Source organism: Ambystoma mexicanum, chromosome 14 (genome assembly GCF_040938575.1).
Source record: "Ambystoma mexicanum isolate Mex_15411 chromosome 14, UKY_AmexF1_1, whole genome shotgun sequence".
Lineage (NCBI taxonomy): Eukaryota > Metazoa > Chordata > Amphibia > Caudata > Ambystomatidae > Ambystoma > Ambystoma mexicanum.
Genome location: NC_090940.1, coordinates 3,473,926 through 3,495,306, shown reverse-complemented (window position 1 = coordinate 3,495,306; position 21,381 = coordinate 3,473,926). Strand labels below are relative to the sequence as shown.

At 46.4% G+C, this 21,381-nt stretch overlaps 1 protein-coding gene across 2 annotated transcripts in view; it reads left to right on the top strand.

Moving 5' to 3' along the window:
• LOC138527331 (receptor-interacting serine/threonine-protein kinase 2-like) overlaps nucleotides 1-21,381 on the top strand; it is a 178,612-nt gene that overhangs the window by 931 nt on the left and 156,300 nt on the right. For both annotated transcript variants that reach the window (XM_069638382.1, XM_069638383.1), the window contains exons 2-3: nucleotides 14,418-14,727; nucleotides 16,452-16,591. In XM_069638382.1, the coding sequence (XP_069494483.1) occupies nucleotides 14,418-14,727; nucleotides 16,452-16,591 (450 nt within the window). The remainder of the gene's footprint in view (nucleotides 1-14,417; nucleotides 14,728-16,451; nucleotides 16,592-21,381) is intronic.

The window sequence follows — 21,381 nt, the reverse complement described above, 5'->3', positions numbered from 1 at the left end:
CACCCTGACAGTGACATGTGTGCAGTGCATGAACTACACGCTCACTGACAGTCACCCTGACAGTGACATGTGTGCAGTGCATGAACTACACGCTCACTCACAGTCACCCTGACAGTGACATGTGTGCAGTGCATGAACTACACGCTCACTCAGTCACCCTGACAGTGACATGTGTGCAGTGCATGAACTACACGCTCACTCAGTCACCCTGACAGTGACATGTGTGCAGTGCATGAACTACACACACACTCATAGTCACCATGATAGTCACGTGTGCAGTGCATGAACTACACACTCACTCAGTCACCCTGACAGTGACATGTGCAGTGCATGAACTACACGCTCACTCAGTCACCCTGACAGTGACATGTGTGCAGTGCATGAACTACACGCTCACTCACAGTCACCCTGACAGTGACATGTGTGCAGTGCATGAACTACACGCTCACTCACAGTCACCCTGACAGTGACATGTGTGCAGTGCATGAACTACACGCTCACTCACAGTCACCCTGACAGTGACATGTGTGCAGTGCATGAACTACACGCTCACTCACAGTCACCCTGACAGTGACGTGTGCAGTGCATGAACTACACGCTCACTCACAGTCACCCTGACAGTCACGTGTGTGCAGTGCATGAACTACACACACACTCATAGTCACCATGATAGTCACGTGTGCAGTGCATGAACTACACACTCACTCAGTCACCCTGACAGTGACATGTGCAGTGCATGAACTACACGCTCACTCAGTCACCCTGACAGTGACATGTGTGCAGTGCATGAACTACACGCTCACTCACAGTCACCCTGACAGTGACATGTGTGCAGTGCATGAACTACACGCTCACTCACAGTCACCCTGACAGTGACATGTGTGCAGTGCATGAACTACACGCTCACTCAGTCACCCTGACAGTGACATGTGTGCAGTGCATGAACTACACGCTCACTCAGTCACCCTGACAGTGACATGTGTGCAGTGCATGAACTACACGCTCACTCACAGTCACCCTGACAGTGACATGTGTGCAGTGCATGAACTACACGCTCACTCAGTCACCCTGACAGTGACATGTGTGCATTGCATGAACTACACGCTCACTCACAGTCACCCTGACAGTGACATGTGTGCAGTGCATGAACTACACGCTCACTCACAGTCACCATGACAGTCACGTGTGCAGTGCATGAACTACACGCTCACTCAGTCACCCTGACAGTGACATGTGTGCAGTGCATGAACTACACGCTCACTGACAGTCACCCTGACAGTGACATGTGTGCAGTGCATGAACTACACGCTCACTGACAGTCACCCTGACAGTGACATGTGTGCAGTGCATGAACTACACGCTCACTGACAGTCACCCTGACAGTGACATGTGTGCAGTGCATGAACTACACGCTCACTGACAGTCACCCTGACAGTGACATGTGTGCAGTGCATGAACTACACGCTCACTCACAGTCACCCTGACAGTGACATGTGTGCAGTGCATGAACTACACGCTCACTGACAGTCACCCTGACAGTGACATGTGTGCAGTGCATGAACTACACGCTCACTGACAGTCACCCTGACAGTGACATGTGTGCAGTGCATGAACTACACGCTCACTCAGTCACCCTGACAGTGACATGTGTGCAGTGCATGAACTACACGCTCACTCACAGTCACCCTGACAGTGACATGTGTGCAGTGCATGAACTACACGCTCACTCAGTCACCCTGACAGTGACATGTGTGCAGTGCATGAACTACACGCTCACTCAGTCACCCTGACAGTGACATGTGTGCAGTGCATGAACTACACGCTCACTGACAGTCACCCTGACAGTGACATGTGTGCAGTGCATGAACTACACGCTCACTGACAGTCACCCTGACAGTGACATGTGTGCAGTGCATGAACTACACGCTCACTGACAGTCACCCTGACAGTGACATGTGTGCAGTGCATGAACTACACGCTCACTGACAGTCACCCTGACAGTGACATGTGTGCAGTGCATGAACTACACGCTCACTCACAGTCACCCTGACAGTGACATGTGTGCAGTGCATGAACTACACGCTCACTCAGTCACCCTGACAGTGACATGTGTGCAGTGCATGAACTACACGCTCACTCAGTCACCCTGACAGTGACATGTGTGCAGTGCATGAACTACACACACACTCATAGTCACCATGATAGTCACGTGTGCAGTGCATGAACTACACACTCACTCAGTCACCCTGACAGTGACATGTGCAGTGCATGAACTACACGCTCACTCAGTCACCCTGACAGTGACATGTGTGCAGTGCATGAACTACACGCTCACTCACAGTCACCCTGACAGTGACATGTGTGCAGTGCATGAACTACACGCTCACTCACAGTCACCCTGACAGTGACATGTGTGCAGTGCATGAACTACACGCTCACTCACAGTCACCCTGACAGTGACATGTGTGCAGTGCATGAACTACACGCTCACTCACAGTCACCCTGACAGTGACGTGTGCAGTGCATGAACTACACGCTCACTCACAGTCACCCTGACAGTCACGTGTGTGCAGTGCATGAACTACACACACACTCATAGTCACCATGATAGTCACGTGTGCAGTGCATGAACTACACACTCACTCAGTCACCCTGACAGTGACATGTGCAGTGCATGAACTACACGCTCACTCAGTCACCCTGACAGTGACATGTGTGCAGTGCATGAACTACACGCTCACTCACAGTCACCCTGACAGTGACATGTGTGCAGTGCATGAACTACACGCTCACTCACAGTCACCCTGACAGTGACATGTGTGCAGTGCATGAACTACACGCTCACTCAGTCACCCTGACAGTGACATGTGTGCAGTGCATGAACTACACGCTCACTCAGTCACCCTGACAGTGACATGTGTGCAGTGCATGAACTACACGCTCACTCACAGTCACCCTGACAGTGACATGTGTGCAGTGCATGAACTACACGCTCACTCAGTCACCCTGACAGTGACATGTGTGCATTGCATGAACTACACGCTCACTCACAGTCACCCTGACAGTGACATGTGTGCAGTGCATGAACTACACGCTCACTCACAGTCACCATGACAGTCACGTGTGCAGTGCATGAACTACACGCTCACTCAGTCACCCTGACAGTGACATGTGTGCAGTGCATGAACTACACGCTCACTGACAGTCACCCTGACAGTGACATGTGTGCAGTGCATGAACTACACGCTCACTGACAGTCACCCTGACAGTGACATGTGTGCAGTGCATGAACTACACGCTCACTGACAGTCACCCTGACAGTGACATGTGTGCAGTGCATGAACTACACGCTCACTGACAGTCACCCTGACAGTGACATGTGTGCAGTGCATGAACTACACGCTCACTCACAGTCACCCTGACAGTGACATGTGTGCAGTGCATGAACTACACGCTCACTGACAGTCACCCTGACAGTGACATGTGTGCAGTGCATGAACTACACGCTCACTGACAGTCACCCTGACAGTGACATGTGTGCAGTGCATGAACTACACGCTCACTCAGTCACCCTGACAGTGACATGTGTGCAGTGCATGAACTACACGCTCACTCAGTCACCCTGACAGTGACATGTGTGCAGTGCATGAACTACACGCTCACTCAGTCACCCTGACAGTGACATGTGTGCAGTGCATGAACTACACGCTCACTCACAGTCACCCTGACAGTGACATGTGTGCAGTGCATGAACTACACGCTCACTCAGTCACCCTGACAGTGACATGTGTGCAGTGCATGAACTACACGCTCACTCACAGTCACCCTGACAGTGACATGTGTGCAGTGCATGAACTACACGCTCACTCATAGTCACCATGATAGTCACGTGTGCAGTGCATGAACTACACACTCACTCAGTCACCCTGACAGTGACATGTGTGCAGTGCATGAACTACACACTCACACAGTCACCCTGACAGTGACGTGTGCAGTGCATGAACTACACACACACTCATAGTCACCATGATAGTCACGTGTGCAGTGCATGAACTACACACTCACTCAGTCACCCTGACAGTGACATGTGTGCAGTGCATGAACTACATACTCACTCATAGTCACCCTGACAGTGACATGTGTGCAGTGCATGAACTACACACACTCAGTCACTCTGACAGTGACATGTGTGCAGTGCATGAACTACACACTCACTCATAGTCACCATGATAGTCACGTGTGCAGTGCATGAACTACACACTCACTCAGTCACCCTGACAGTGACATGTGTGCAGTGCATGAACTACACACTCACTCAGTCACCCTGACAGTGACATGTGTGCAGTGCATGAACTACACACACACTCATAGTCACCATGATAGTCACGTGTGCAGTGCATGAACTACACACACACTCACAGTCACCCTGACAGTGACATGTGTGCAGTGCATGAACTACACACTCACTCATAGTCACCCTGACAGTGACATGTGTGCAGTGCATGAACTACACACACTCAGTCACCCTGACAGTGACATGTGTGCAGTGCATGAACTACACACTCACTCATAGTCACCCTGACAGTGACGTGTGCAGTGCATGAACTACACACTCACACAGTCACCCTGACAGTGACATGTGTGCAGTGCATGAACTACACACACACTCATAGTCACCATGATAGTCACGTGTGCAGTGCATGAACTACACACACTCAGTCACCCTGACAGTGACATGTGTGCAGTGCATGAACTACACACTCACTCATAGTCACCCTGACAGTGACATGTGTGCAGTGCATGAACTACACACTCACTCATAGTCACCATGATAGTCACGTGTGCAGTGCATGAACTACACACTCACTCAGTCACCCTGACAGTGACATGTGTGCAGTGCATGAACTACACACTCACTCAGTCACCCTGACAGTGACATGTGTGCAGTGCATGAACTACACACACACTCAGTCACCATGATAGTCACGTGTGCAGTGCATGAACTACACACACACTCACAGTCACCCTGACAGTGACATGTGTGCAGTGCATGAACTACACACTCACTCATAGTCACCCTGACAGTGACATGTGTGCAGTGCATGAACTACACGCTCACTCATAGTCACCCTGACAGTGACATGTGTGCAGTGCATGAACTACACGCTCACTCATAGTCACCCTGACAGTGACATGTGTGCAGTGCATGAACTACACGCTCACTCATAGTCACCCTGACAGTGACATGTGTGCAGTGCATGAACTACACGCTCACTCATAGTCACCATGATAGTCACGTGTGCAGTGCATGAACTACACACTCACTCAGTCACCCTGACAGTGACATGTGTGCAGTGCATGAACTACACACTCACACAGTCACCCTGACAGTGACATGTGTGCAGTGCATGAACTACACACTCACTCATAGTCACCATGATAGTCACGTGTGCAGTGCATGAACTACACACACACTCAGTCACCCTGACAGTGGCATGTGTGCAGTGCATGAACTACACACTCACTCATAGTCACCATGACAGTCACGTGTGCAGTGCATGAACTACACACTCACTCATAGTCACCCTGACAGTGACATGTGTGCAGTGCATGAACTACACACTCACTCATAGTCACCATGGCAGTAAAATGTGTGCAATGCGTGGACTACACGCTCACTCATAGTCGCTCTGACAGTGACGTGTGCAGTGCATGAACTACACACTCACTCATAGTCTCCATGACAGTCACGTGTGCAGTGCATGAACTACACACTCACTCGTAGTCACCATGACAGTAAAATGTGTGCAATGCGTGGACTACACGCTCACTCATAGTCACCCTTACAGTGACGTGTGCAGTGCATGAACTACACACTCACTCATAGTCACCCTTACAGTGACGTGTGCACTGCATGAACTACACACTCACTCAGTCACCATGACAGTGACGTGTGCAGTGCATGAACTACACACTCACTCACTGTCACCATGTCAGTCACGTGTGCAGTGCATGAACTACACACTCACTCATAGTCACCATGACAGTAAAATGAGTGCAATGCGTGGACTACACGCTCACTCATAGTCACTCTGACAGTGACGTGTGCAGTGCATGAACTACACACTCACTCAGTCACCATGACAGTCACGTGTGCACTGCATGAACTACACAATCGCTCATAGTCACCATGATAGTAAAATGTGTGCAATGCATGAACTACTCGCTCACTCATAGTCACCCTGACAGTAAAATGTGTGCAATGCGTGGACTACACGCTCACTCACTCAGTCACCATGACAGTAAAATGTGTGCAATGCGTGACTACACACTCACTCACCATGACAGTAAAATGTGTGCAATGCGTGGACTACACGCTCGCTCACTCAGTCACCATGACAGTAAAATGTGTGCAATGCGTGACTACACACTCACTCACCATGACAGTAAAATGTGTGCAATGCGTGGACTACACGCTCGCTCACTCAGTCACCATGACAGTAAAATGTGTGCAATGCGTGGACTACACGCTCGCTCACTCATAGTCACCGTGACAGTAAAATGTGTGCAATGCGTGGACTACACGCTCGCTCACTCATGGTCACTGTGACAGTAAAATGTGTGCAATGCATGAACTACACACTCACTCATAGTCACTGTGGCAGTAAAATGTGTGCAACGTGCGGACTACACGCTCGCTCACTCATAGTCACCATGACAGTAAAATGTGTGCAATGCGTACACGCTCACTCATAGTCATTGTGGCAGTAAAATGTGTGCAATGCATGGACTACTCGCTCACTCATAGTCACCGTGACAGTAAAATGTGTGCAATGCATGAACTACTCACTCACTCAGGGCTGTCCTGGTGCCCAAAGGACAATACACTTTGCGCACATTGAGACACTGGAAGTCCGGCCAGGGAACTTCCTCCACTAAAGTGGGGTTTGGGCCTCTGGTCTACACGGAACATGCTCCAGCAAGAGCACAGCTTCTTTTTCCAGTTCAATTCCATTCCTAGCCAGACTGCTGCTTTTAGAGCGGACCGCGGCATGGGCAGTCTGTGCGGTGTCCCAGGACACCGACCGATATTGGGGGCCCGCAAGGAGCCAGGATCTGCCTCAACTGCTCCGCAGCTTCCCAACCTCCTGTGTCTCTGTAGAGAGGCACCCATTGCCAAAAGCCCATCAGATTTTGCAGGCCCTTTAATGACTGCTTATCACCTTTTTTTTCCCTAGTGGCACATTACAGTGGAGGCAATTTACAAATGATTGCCCATTTGAGACCATTCTTTTAGAGATGTTCATAATGTTTCTGTGTTTAAAAAATACCAATTATAAGTATAAATGGTTATTTATAACACACTTAACACCCACGTGAAGAAAGATGACGGACGGGGCTGGGACCAATACTCTGCTAACCCTTATAGATAAAGGTGGCACATGTATAGGGTCCATTCAATCGGCTCCGTACGTTACTGTATGTTGTTGCGTCATCATGACGCTGTGTACCTTTTTAATGTTTCTGCTTGTACCTCTTTTTGGGAGAACGTTCTTAGCAGCAGAGTTCTTTGCTGTTGCTCTCATCGGCGTGTGAGATTAAAACTTGTTATCCTTACAAGATCGATGAGATCCATGAGTCTTTTCCCCTTCTGTCGCTGCTTGTCCCGCGCCAGGTCACCTGTGGGGTCCCTCAAGGTTTGTGCGTTTCCCCTACACTCTACAATGTGTTCACGAAACCACTCTTTGATATTTTGGACTATCTGGGTGTCACGTATACCAATTACGCCGACGACACCCAGATACTCATCCCCATCACAGGAGACCACAAAACTGACACTCTTGCCATCAATTCCATCTATCAAGTCATCTAGGCCTAGATGGCTCAGCATGAATTGTGCTTGAATGATGAAAAGACGGAGATTCTCATTTTAGGATCTCACCAAAGACTTAGCAAGCTAGACCCGTCCTTCAAATCCTTCACAATTGATGGCAATACCATCAAAGTGGCCAAAGATACTAAACACTTGGTATCTACCTCGATGCCACCTTATCACTCACAAGACAAGTCAACGCTGTCTCCTGTGCTGCATCATATGCATGTAAACTCATCCCAGCGTGTCGCCCATTCCTATCGCCAGCCAACTGCACCACATTAGCCAGGACCTTGGTCCTGTCTAAGATCGACTATTGTAACGCCCTCTACCTTGGCACCAACCAATGCAACATCAGCAAACTACAGATCATTCAAAATAATGCCATTAGAGCAGCACTTAACATCCCCAGGAACCTCCACATCTCAGACACCAGGCGGAGTTTCCATTAGCTATCAGTTTCCCAAAGAGTTTCTCTCAAAGCACTTTCGCTAACACACAAAAGCATCTCTCATCAAGCACCTAGCTACCCGGCTAGCAGATTTTCCCTACACACCTCCTCTAGACCACTCAGAAGTGCTCAAACCAACTGCCTTTCCATCCCCCGCTTCAACCTCCAGAGATCAGGCGGGAGTAGCTTCCCAGTCATGGCTGCAAAACTATGGAACTCCCTACCCAACCCTCTCAGAGCAGAACCATCCTTCCCGGCCTTCAAAAGAAAAACTAAAGCCTGGCTGGTAGCCCAAGACCAGCATGATTACTAGCACTCACTGCACTCCGCTACACTTGCGCAAACCTGCTAGTTCTCTGCCTGATTGTTAATATGTATATTACTTGTATACTTGTTTATTTTTCTACCTGCATTTTTATTGTAAATTGCCTTTATTCCCCTCCTTTTGCTCTCTTATTGTATACTCCCTGTAACATGTCTGTAACCTAAATCATGCGCCCGGATGCCCTCGGGCCTGGTGCGCTTTACAAATAAAATAAATACAAATACAAAATCGACTTGGGCCACTCTTCCCTAGCGGGTTCTATTCTCTCTGGTGTGAGCGTTCAGGGGTATGCCCTCAGTAGCCTTCATGGACTCCTCAAACTTGAAATTGGTCTGGAATAAAGAATCTATGGATAATGATTCTGTGTCCTGAGTGAAACATGCTGTATTCAAGCCAAACTAGGCATCTGATTATTGCTTGTAATGCCATACAAGATTTGAGGCTAAAGTATTTTCTCAGATTAGTGGATGAAGAAGTGGCTCCAAACAGAGAGCCCCCAGGGCAGGGGTCTCCAACCTTTACGTTAGCTAGAGCTACTTGTAGTGGAGGCCAACAGTGCAGAGCTACTAGCGGGCGATATCAGGGTGGGGATATTTATAAGCCTCGGAATTTTTACCAATATTTTTTTGGCTCGATTATTTCGCCCTCTATAAACAGATGGAATAACCTATGCCTTCACGAATATATTAAGAACTTCAAAAACCTCTTTGTTGCATTATTATTTATTAGTAGCTGTCTCAAAAAGACAGATATTTGTTGGACTACCACACAAATATCCTGTAATTTTTGTGCCCCTTCCTTTGCGTTTTATGCAGGATTTCTACATGCTAGGCACACTATTATTTTCCAAATTAAAAAAAAAAGTAATTTCCAAATTGAAAAATGTTGCTTGCGTTCACAAAAGTTTTCTTTGAAATGTTTTTTTTTGTCAGACACCACACATACTCTGTTATTTGCCAGTAAGATAGCTCAGCGGGTTGAGCGCTCGCTGCTGCAATCTGAGCGTGATCTGCAGGTCGCAGGTTAAAATCCCGGCAAGGCCAACTCAGCCTTTCATCCTTCTGAGGTCGATACATGAGTATCAATTTCAGTTGGGTGATATTGCATGTAAATATGTGCTCTGTAAAGCGCTTTGGATTAAGGCGCTATATAAATAACACATTATTATTTGTGTGCCCCTCTGTGTTTTAGCACAGGTTATATTTATAAAGATGTTAAATGCTTGTCAAACTGGTTAATCACAAATGCTTCTGTTATGCTGACAGCAGTTTTTAGGAAATTAAACTGTGGGTTCATGGGTGCCAACTTTTGATTTTCACAGGGGCAGAAATATCCCCACCTCAGCCCTGAATATCAGCAAGCAACCAGCCCAACCCATACCCTGGCCAAACACATTGTATAGCAATTTTTTTTATAATGCATTGCAAAAAGTCATACGATTAACAACCTGTAGTTTTGAATATATAACATCTCAGCATCGGTCTGTCAACCTGCTGAACTACCCTGGTAGGCTTCTACTGTACAGCGTGTCTATGGATTGCTTAATGTACTAAAAGTGGGTGTACTTGTGTCATGGAAGTGATTTAAAGTGGAAATGTACGGTGTGGAATTTGGAAAGAAATTGCACCATTTTTTAAATATTATTTTGAATGTGGTCAGTCATAATGTAGAAAGTCAAAATGTCGAATTTTTATTTTAGAAAACAATGTCGAAAAACAATGATGTCGAATTTTTTCTACATTTTTTAGAATTTTTTCGAAAAAAAAAAAAAATATATATATATATAATTAAAATGTGTTGAGTATGAGGGGTGAGAGGGTGGTGGGGTGGAGGGGGGGTGGCCGGGGGGTGCTGGGTGAGTCGGGTAGGCGGGGACCCCCCCCCAGTAAATGATACTCTTCTTGTTTATTTGATAGTGCTAATTGACATTTTTTTTCAACATTTTTTTTTTCAAAAATTGACTCTTTTCATTATATGTATAGGTTTTCGACATTGTTTTCTACATTTTTTTTTCTACATTTTTGTAAGTCGACTTTTTCTACATTATGACTATAAACCTATTTTGAACATTTCCAGGCGAGCAGCAGTGCTACTGTGATATCTTCATTGCGTGGTCACAATGATCCTGATCCTGCCCCAGCCCCTCCAACATCTCTGGCAAACAAGAGCAGCTTGCTTAAGAAAGACTGTCGTGGGGGCGCACAAGGCCAACTGTGGTACTACAGGCGGCCTGCAGAAGCATAACGTGATACCGACATTTGTCAGTGGATTTACAAGCAGTTCCAAGTGGCACAGTAGCCAAGCTCTCTGCCTGCAATTGGGCCGACTGAACACGGAACATGGCTGCAAAAATCACCATTAAATAATATAACTTAGGATAAATGTTTATTTTTCGGGCGACTGAAAAGGCTCAGGTGAGCTACTAGTCGCCCGCGATCGACTGTTTGGCGACCTCTGCCCTAGTGGATAGAAGGTGGCCATTACTATTGCCTGGGTGACATTTCTGGGAGCTATAGGCAGTTTTCATTAAAGAACAATGAAAAAGATTGTATTTCTTTTTATTCATTCTCGTATTAATCATTCGTAATGTTGTTTGAAGTTTCAAATGAATTAATTGTTGTATAGCCGGTCAGATAGTACAGAGAGCTAAGCGCTTGCCGCTGATGTGTGCAGCCTGCTGTGGCAGGTTTGAATCCCAGCAGGGTCAACTCGGCCTTTCATCCTTCCGAGGTCGATTAAAATGAGTACCTCTCTGTGGGATAATAATGTCTTCTGTTATTTGACCTCTCTAAGAACTATGGGTGTGTAGTGCTATATAAGAAATGTCATTATTATGAATATGTTGCTTTTATCTTAAATGTTTGCATTCTTTTACATGTTTATGTAACACCAATTGTGTTGGTTACTTCATAATAAGAGTACAATAACAAAATGGTAACTTCATAATTTTAACTTCATGCTGTATACCAGACAATGTAACCAAAGGTACAGTAACTCAATTTAGGAAGTTATGATTCTGTATGAGACATTAAGTGCCCAGATATGACTCAGTCTTGTATACAACAAAATAATGCAACGTAGGTGACCTGCCATCAGGTGTTTCAAGCAGTTTGCTCTTTGTCAGGGCAAGTGATTAGTATTGTTAGTTAAGCTTGATCAAATTATGAATGTGATCTGATAATATGCCATTCTCTGCACAATTCCAAGTGATGACTCCTGTGATACCTCTCAATTCTGGCCTTAATATGCCATCCTAGTATCTCATTCCATTTTAAGATTGTATTGGGGGTATTCCTTGTATTGTTCTTCACTCGGTCCATATTATGAACCCCTCAAACCAATTATTCGGGTTCTTTCAGGTTTACGAGCACGTCCGGTCAGTACTGTACTGGGGTATCCTCAACCTCCTTCTGTATTCCACCTTGACGGATGATTTCCTACTGAGGCTCATTCTACTGTACGTTCCAGTCTCTCCTGTCCTTTGGCGGTGTTTTGCCAATGTTTTTCCTCCGTTCACACGCTTTTCAACACATTTTAGCATTTGCTTTCACCAGTGTTCTGTAGGCATGAATTGTCTCAAGGTTTTTTTTTATTTGTCGCTATTGTTCAAGAGCCGTGGCCTTGTCGCTGATGTTTCTTCTAAAATTTATCCAGGCAAATTGTCACCATTGATTTTGATCTTGGTTCAGACTTTGATTCCTAGTTATGGTTAGGATTGCTATTCTGGGCCTTTTCTCTGAGACATGGAGGTCACCAAACTTCTTTCTTTGCTTTGCTTCCTGTACACCGAGGACTTTTGCTAAGACTGGATTCCTAAGTTTCACTGAACTTTGTCATCACCTTGAGATGAATCGTATTTCATGCATTATCATCACAGGGACTGTGTTTGATAGGATTGATTTTTCCTACATTTCTTTATTTTACTTTTTATCTTCAATTCATATAGCAAATAAGAGTATGTAATGGATTATTAAAGCCTTAAAAACGACTTTGTTGAACCGCTGCTGCATTCCAGAAACATGGTGATACAGAGATACCACCCCCTTCTTCATAACGGACCTGTCAGTGCAATCTGTCCCTGCAGTAAAATGACCCTGATGGGATTAGTTTTCTGGTCTGGCAGAATTTGTACCACAGGTCTAAGTATTGAGTAAATATAGATGCAGGCCTCTGGCAGTTTTTGGGAGGCTGTTGACTAAGATTTCCTCTGAACCCAACATGTTTTGGTAGGTCTGGAAAGACCATTTCTGTTCAGAAAAAGAAGGGTAAGAGAAAACATACTTAAATAATGCCTGACACTTGCGTGTTTATAAGTAAAGTAGACTTTCATGGCAAGCCATTCGCAGGCCAAGAAGGGGCCCAAGAAATGTGTACATTTATCATTAAGTAGTCTGGAAATAAACCAACACCAGTTTGGACGTGTTTTAATGAGTGCTCAAGTTGGGGTTTTAGTTCATGATTGAACATCTAAGCACTGGGGCGGGTATGGGGGGGGGTCATGTTGGTGGGTGCACTGCACCAGTAGTTCTCTTGATTATCTTAAGGTAATGGTTGAATGGTTTGTGGAGTGAGTTCCCCTTATTGGGTTACCCATGGACTCATTCAGCAGTGTGAACACCCACAATATATTTTACAGAGTATGCAGGTAGATCATGAAAGGACAGACTGGTGCTTTGCTGTTCCTGGTCCTGCTGCTACATCTCACACTGTCATCTCGTAGCTGTAGCTAGCAATGACTTGATGCTCTTTCTTGGCTGCCTGTGTGTCTGCTATTTTGTACTAGCTGGTAGGGGGAGGACTAGTTGCGAAGCCTACTAGCTCAACCCTGTGATTGGAGGACAAATAAAGTGAACATTGGATGCTGCTCATGTTTCATATACTAAATAATATTGCATGTTGCATTATTTATTTATTGTGCATTTGTAAGGTGCTTATACATCAAGTAAATTGTATTTTCGGAGCGCCCACAGGGCAACAGGGAGGGAACATGGGTATGAGAGGCAAATATAACAATGAAAGAGAGGCAGTACTACTAGGCCTTTTGAGCATTCAGAACGTGCATGTGCAAAGAGAGAGAGGGGGGGTTGCTGGGGGGGTGAAGTGCTAGGGAGTAAATTGCAAGCAACTTTAGCGATCACTTGGTGAGAGTGGTCAACTGCCAATAAATAAGTGCAGGCATGTGGTGGCACAGGCCAGTGGGCGCCAAGGCAAGAGCTGGGAGTGGTTGGAGGCTGAAGGTGATTGGGTGTGTGAGGCCAGGGCCCAGGTGGACACATAAGGGCCTTAGTAACCAATCTCTGACTGACGTTTTAACATAAGAGGGAGGGAGGAGGTGAATTCAGGAGCTTCTGGAATTTGAGGCGATCCGGCCCAAGACGAAGAGGGAGGGGCGGGCTGTTCCATAGGAGGGAGCCAGCTGAGGAAAGAGACTGGCCACTAGCTTGCTTAGTCGCCTGTATCTGGTAAGCTATAGAGACATGGGCAATAGAGCATGTGCAAGCACAAGCACCAGGCAGGTTGCTCTACTACTAAACTATTTGCACTTGCATTTTTATGGGGCTTTAATGGAAGTTAGGAGTTGTGATGGTCCATCAGGAAGCCGGAAACTGAGGTTCTGTAGCATTCTTGCTGTTTGATTAGGACCCAAGTACACCTTGCCTATCGTCTTGCTCTTGTAGACTGTCCTCCATTTTGGCCATTTGATGAACCATACTACTTTTATTTGCATTGACCGTGCCTCTGATTCCCGTTTCCATTTGCTTTTCTAGAGAGATGGAGGAAGAACTGGTGAAAGAAGCTGCTTTGATGGTGCGGGCACAGTTTAGTTATACCCTTCGCCTCCTGGCGATCTACCGCAATCCTGAGGGCATGGAGTATGGGCTGGTCACAGAGTACATGCCCAATGGGTCCCTCAATACCCTCTTCAAGAAGGCCTCTCCTGTGCCCTGGGCTCTGAAGTTCCGGATCCTCCACCAGGTGGCAGTGGGAATGAGCTACCTTCATGGCCTCGAACCTCCCCTGCTTCACCTGGACCTCAAACCGAGCAACGTGCTGCTGAATAAAGACTTGACTGTGCAGGTAATCATTCTTGCACCCATTAGCAACCTTATAGGTGGTTTACACCCCCCACCCCCACCCCCACGATGGTCCATACCCAAACTACATCTGATCCATTCACCTTTTCACTGAGCAGCGTTTACTTTTGTGCTTCTTATGAGAATTCAAAGATTGTCACATTAAATATCCCTTTAAAACATAAGACCGGCCTTTCTCAAAGATGATTAAACAAATTGATGGCTTTTGCGCTGGTTGGGACTTGAAGCGCAAGGGTTTCTAATAACCAGATCATGGGCTTTTCGGCCGTGCATTAGTGTGCCAAACCATCTACTGGGGTGTGAAGGGATCATAACGCGCCCCCTCTACAGGAGGGGCACATTTTAAGGCATTCCCGTTGGTGAAAGCACCTAAGAACTGGAGGTGCTCCCGGTAGTAGCGCCCAGTGATCCACGTGTAGCCCTACCCATATGTGGAGACCCTACACTGATAATCTGGTAGTGCAGTGTTTCCGAAATGTCCCATGTTCTATACCCTTCTGAGCGAGACCAATGGACATGGGGCTGTGGCCCCTGTGAATTTGGTCAGAAATGGTCCTGTGTGTTGTACGTTGGCAGTCACTTGGAGGGGGGAGATGGAGGGCAAAGTGTGCTCATGTTCTCGCCCTCTGTGTTGTCCCTTGATTTTATCCAAAAAGGAAATTGCACAAATGGATCCCCTTCACTAGTAGATAAAAATAGTTGGACATGTAGCGGGCAAAAAAGAATTTCCCCACCCCTTTCATCAGGATACGATGGAGGCAATTGGTCATTTTCAGCATTCTGTGGCAAATGAGCGTAATAGTGGAGAGGAAACGGCCTCTACCGCACAGGCCTCACCCCTACGATCTGCGATAATACCCATAGCTGCAGGGCTGTTACCAGATGTTACGGACCACCATCCCCTGAACACTATTAGCATCCAGTTGCCATTGTATGTCAGTGAACCGGTTCTCCCCAGTGAGAGGAGCACAGCAATAAAAAAGAAAATGCCACAAGGGGAAAGGGAACTCCTAAGAAAGAAAAAGCATTGCCAAGATGACCTGGGCTCTGAGGGAGAGCTTTGGCCAGGGAGCCATGGCTGATGCAAAAATGGGTGAGGGCGACAATGAGCCTCTTGCACGTTTCGAGTTTGAGAACTCGGGACTCGCCACCAGCTCAATAATTGATGATCCGGCACAATAGTGACGGCTGGGGGGCACGTTTCTGCCACTGTAAGTACTGCGCTTGAGGAGACCCCTTCACTCAACAGCTTGGATTTGGACTGTCTTCTTCCCTTTGCTCGGAGGATCTGTTACCATTGCACTTTATGTGAAATGCAGGTCAGAAGTGTTGAGATGGCACTGCTTGATTTAGCTTTTTTAATTTTTTGAATTCGCATTTGCATATCAACAAGAAATCCCAATGTTCATAAATACAATTGTGACATTAAGCTGGGTGGGGGCTTGGTATTTAGTCGAGTTATAGAGTTCTAAAAATTGAAGTGGGCACAAAGTGCCAATTTCGGATCTCACTACTGAGAAACTGCTCCATGTCCTCTGCTCTAATCGAGAGGAAAAAGCAGCAGTAGGTGAGCCCTACCCCACCGCGTCAAGCGCCTGGCAATTCACGCATGTTTGGTGGAGCTGCTCGGTGCATTGACCCTAGCAGTGCGATAAGCATTATATCCACATGATCTTGTCTCTCTCCCTTTGTGATGTTGATTCGTAGCTGGCAGACTTTGGGCTCTCCAAAGTGAAGAGCGAGACCGAGTCCAGGAACACGGGTGGCGTGGCTGGCACATGTGCATACGAGCCACCAGAAGCTTTCCGAGGAGGGAGCTGCAGGAAGGAGGCCTTTGACGTGTACAGGTAGGCACCGGTCCAGTGGGGGGAGAGGTATGTGTATTAATGTGGGAGCAAGCTGGCCTGGGTTCCATTAAAACCCCTCTGGCAAACCCTCCCTACTACCAATCGCATGTCTCTCTGCCAAAGAGTAATTGACACACGCATTCCTAGTCTCAGGCAATAGGAAAGGCCCCATATTTATGATGCTCTCACCTCAAATATTTGTATTTCCCATCAACATCGTCCTGATGAACTAACAAATCAATTGCTTATCAACGGTCCGCCATTATATGCTGCCTAACTCGGGGAAGGCCAACCAGGGTATGCAGTGATTATATTGAATATAAAATAACAAATGAAATTACAACAAACACAAAAACGAAAATAACTAATTTGGGGAAAAAACTAGAAATGGGGTTGAGAGTGGGCATAGTGGTTTTGGGGGTGGGGGAAACGTACTAGTAAAAAAAAAGGCGGGGCTTTGGGGGACTCCTCCTCCCCCCACCCCCCAAAAAAAACATTATTTTGGTATTGTTTTGCATTTGTTGACATTTCATTAGTTGTTTTGGGATTCGAAGAAATCTCATGTTACCATCAACCACGTATCGAGCAAGAAGGTATGTCCAGCTGATAACTGAATCCAAGTGGTTTGGTATTAAAATCATTTCATGAAGCTTTTAAAGGACCAAGACTGAGCTCAGGGGGCAGGAAGAGGACTGATGACTTAGATAGAATGAGTTAACAAACGTGCCATGAGGGTGTGATGGGAAAGACAATGGTTTCTTCCTAATAAAGCTGTAAGAGTTGCAGGCACTGGTGGTCCGGACTGTGAATTGCTGGCCTCCCAGACACCGATTGGAGAATTTAGCAGTGAAAGGAAAGGAGGCACCCTAGGATCCTACGTAGAGCTTCTCCTTTTTTCTTTGGTATTTTTTGGTCATTGGTCAGGAATTGCTTTGTGGGTAGCAAACGTCTTGAATTTGAGACCCTCCACCAGTGAAGTTAAGGCAATGTGAGATGCGGCCATGGTCCACTCGGGTTTCAGATCTGTTTGGCTGCCTTGTTTTCTGGTGTCTGGAGTTTGCAAATGACAGCCCTCAAAATGTGCATTTGCATCTAGTCATTGGTAAGGCATGTAAGAAATGGTATGCTGGCTACATGTGGAGAATGTATGTATTTGTACATTTAAATAAAGTGCTCATAACCCATAGGCATCTAGGCGCTGAACCCTTAAGAACATGGTTACAGATTGTGCTTCATTAATGCAATGAGTTAATCATTTACATATGTTCATTATTTGCTCGGAGGAAGACCTACACATTGAATTGCGGAAGACGAGCTGTGCTGAATAATGATGATAGCAGTGGGGGCGGGGGCAAGGGGGCCGTAACCTGCATTGCTGATGGACTTTGGTGCCTAGCGTTGGGACTCTAGGCTGAATAGGCGGGTTTGTAAAAAGTCATTCCTCATTTGTATGTGGAGGGTGTTCCGCAGTTTAGCTGCTGTTACAGGAAAGCTTGACCCGCCTGCTTTCTGTCTTCTATATCTTGGCATCACAATGAGGTTGGCATATGAGGACCCAGTTGGTCTATTGGACTGAGGTTGGCTGATCTGGTTACTATGGTAGGCAGGTGCATCATTAGTGAGACATTTATGTGTGCGATTGAGGATATTTAACCCTATCTTAGACTGGGAGCCAATGGATATTTCGTCTAGTAGACGAAATGCGTTCATTCTTGGGTATATTCAGTGCAGCTCTGATGGCATTTTTTTGTACTATTTGCAGTTTTCTGATGTTTCCGTTACTGGTGCCAGCAAAGAGTGAGTTACAGTAATCTATCCTAGAGAGCCAAGGCTCTGGCTAGGGCGACGCTGAGAGCAAGGGCCTTCTGGTGCTGATTCATTTTGATGTATAAACTGTGGATGAGACAATGGCATTGACCTGTCTAGTGTGAGGGCTGAGTCAATGTAGACCCCTAGAGTTTTTATTTCATTTGCGACAGTGATGGTATTGCCATCGATGTTGAATGATTTGTATTGTTGAGAGAGTGTTTAGTTTAGATATATTACCGATTAGAATTAACTCAGTCTTGTCGTCATTGAGGCATAATTCATTTTGCGCCATCCAAGCCTGGATTGGATTATGTTGAGATAGTTTGTATCAGTGTCGTAACATCCTGTGATGGGTGTACGTATTAATCATCCCCATAGTTTATATACGGGATACCCATTTTGTAAAGTTTGTCAAATAAAAGTTTTGTGTGAGCATTATACAAGGTAGGGGACACACTGGAACCTTGTGGTACGCCGCATGTCACTAGAACTGGGGGGGGAGGGCGCTTAAGTTTTAGACAAGACCCTCATGGTCCGGTTCGAGAGAAAGGATTCAATCCATTTAATTGCTTTGGGGGAGAAATGAATGGCAGTGTCAATATGTTTGCATAGGATTCTGTGATTGACCAAATCGAAGGCTGCAAATAACTCTAGTAAAAGAAGGATGCACAGGTCTCCTTTGTCCTTGAATTGGTCCTTTGTGTTTTTAAATCCAAGAGCGTCGTTTCAGTTCTGTGACTAGGTCTGAACCCAGATTGTCTCAGTCCTAGAAGATTGAGTTCCAGGAATTTTTGGATCTGCAGATAGGCTGCACGGTCTAGACATTTTAATAGAAATGGAACTGTGGTATCAGGTTTGTCAGACTGGGTGGGTAAGTTTTCCAATACCTCGGTTATGTCTTCCTCTTCACTCAAACACAGCGCGTCTCCAAATTCCCCCTCCTCCTCACCTGATGTAGAAGAGTAGTCCAGCCTCTTCCGACGAGTGCGATGCCCGTGAGTCTTGATCTTCTTAAGTAGGTAAGGCCGGCCTCGGAAGGAAGCCACTGTGACCTCGGAAACGGGTCAACAGAGACTCCCCTCCGCGACAGACAAGACGGAGTAGGGGAAAAGCCTTAGCGGCACAAAAACCCCTGTGGAGGATGATCCCAGCGATCCGGAAGCAGAGAAGGAAGCAAGCGTCCAGGTAGCAGTCCGAAGATCAGACGCAGTCAGAGCAGGAGATGCAGGAGAGAGCGGAGGTAACCGGGAGAAGAGAATACTAAGCTGGAACAGGAGGAAATGGCAAGGGGATAAGGCGAGTCCGGAGGGAGGCAAGAGAGGGAGAAAGGAGGTAGCCAAGAAAACAAGGCAAGGTAAGAGGCGGAACACCGCCAAGGGAAATAACAAGGAGCGAGGCAACGAAGGGTAGCAAGAAAGTTGCAACGTGCCGAGCCGCCGAAAGTGGAAAGAATAAATACACTAGGGGGCGGCCATATTGGAAAGAACTAGACCGTCAATAGACAATTCGGGAGGAGACGTGACGGCACAACACGTTGGCGGCCATGTTTCCACCTGTTACACAACCGCCAGGAACCCGCGGTTGTGACATGTGGTGATGGGTCGGAAATTTGTGGGAATGTTAGGGTCCATAGTTTTTTTAAATCGTGGTAGTACCCATGCTTTTTAAGTCATCCGGTACTGTTAGCGGCAGAGGAACTGTTCATAAGGCTGGTTATGAAGCTGCTAGTTCGTTGGCGCATTAGGTAGCAGGACAGGTGCCGACTTCACATCTCGAAGGTTCGAGTCATTTAATGATATTAAGATTCCAGTATAGACACAGGCATGAATGTAAATTCACAAGCCTTATGTAATTCTGTAGTGGGAGGTATGGTGGGTGTGGTCAGGTCAAGGTTGAGTTTGATTTTTTTTTTTTCTATTTTATTTTGTAGTAGAGAGATTTTGTTTGCTAAAGCATTCTGTACATTAGAACACCATTGTGTATCTTTGGTGGAGTGGTCAGGTGAAGGGGTAGGTTATTCAAGCTCACAGAGAATGGCAAATAATTCTCTAGAGTTTTGATTGGGCATTCTGAATTCTTCGTTTGTAAACTTCACTTTTAGCATTGATGATGGCTGCCTTGTAATTGTTGGAGATAGTCTGCAAGAGGGCTTTATTATCAGGTGTTGGGGAGTTTGTGTTGGATGCACGCAAAGTTTGGAGATCGGGGGTGAACCGGGGGTTATGTTCTATGGCTGTGGCTACTTTCTCAACGGCTTCAATCATAACTTTATTGTATAGCCTGACCAGTGCTGACACGTCATTGTCCGAGTTGATTGTATGCAGTATGGGTGATAACAGAGGTAGCATGTTATCGTGATTGATCTTTTTCAGGCTTCTGGAAGGTGCCATGGGTACTAGAGAGGTATGTTTTGGTGTTTTGATGGATAGGGTGGTGGACAAAATTATAGTGTTGTGGTCTGACCAGGAGCCGAGGTGTTAGAAAGGATGTCGGTGACACAGTTGAAGTCAGTGAGCCAATCTAGGATACGTCCCTTTTCATGGGAATGGGAGCAGATTCTGTGTGTGAACCCTTGAGCTTTCATAGAGATGGCCAAGAGACCAGCATGCGAATCGAGAGGATCATGCAGGCCATGGTTGACGTCCCTTAGGATGATGGATTTAGAGTGAGGTTTCATGTTGTAAGCTAAATGATCGGTGATATCCTCTTGGAAAGAGGCTGTGGGGCCTGGAGGCCTATAGACCATGTGAAGGGTGAGAGCGCAGGTATGTGTGTTTGATATTTTTACGGTGATAACTTCACCGGAGGTGAATGGAAGTTAAGCTAACTTCTTTATGTCAAGGGCGTTTTTGACTATTGGGGCCACACCGCCTCCTTTAGCTGTTGTTCTATCCATCATGTAGATAGAGTAGTCCTCAGGAATAGCCAAGTATATGCCTGAGGCTGTGTGGAACCAAGTTTCTGTGACTGCTACAAAGTTA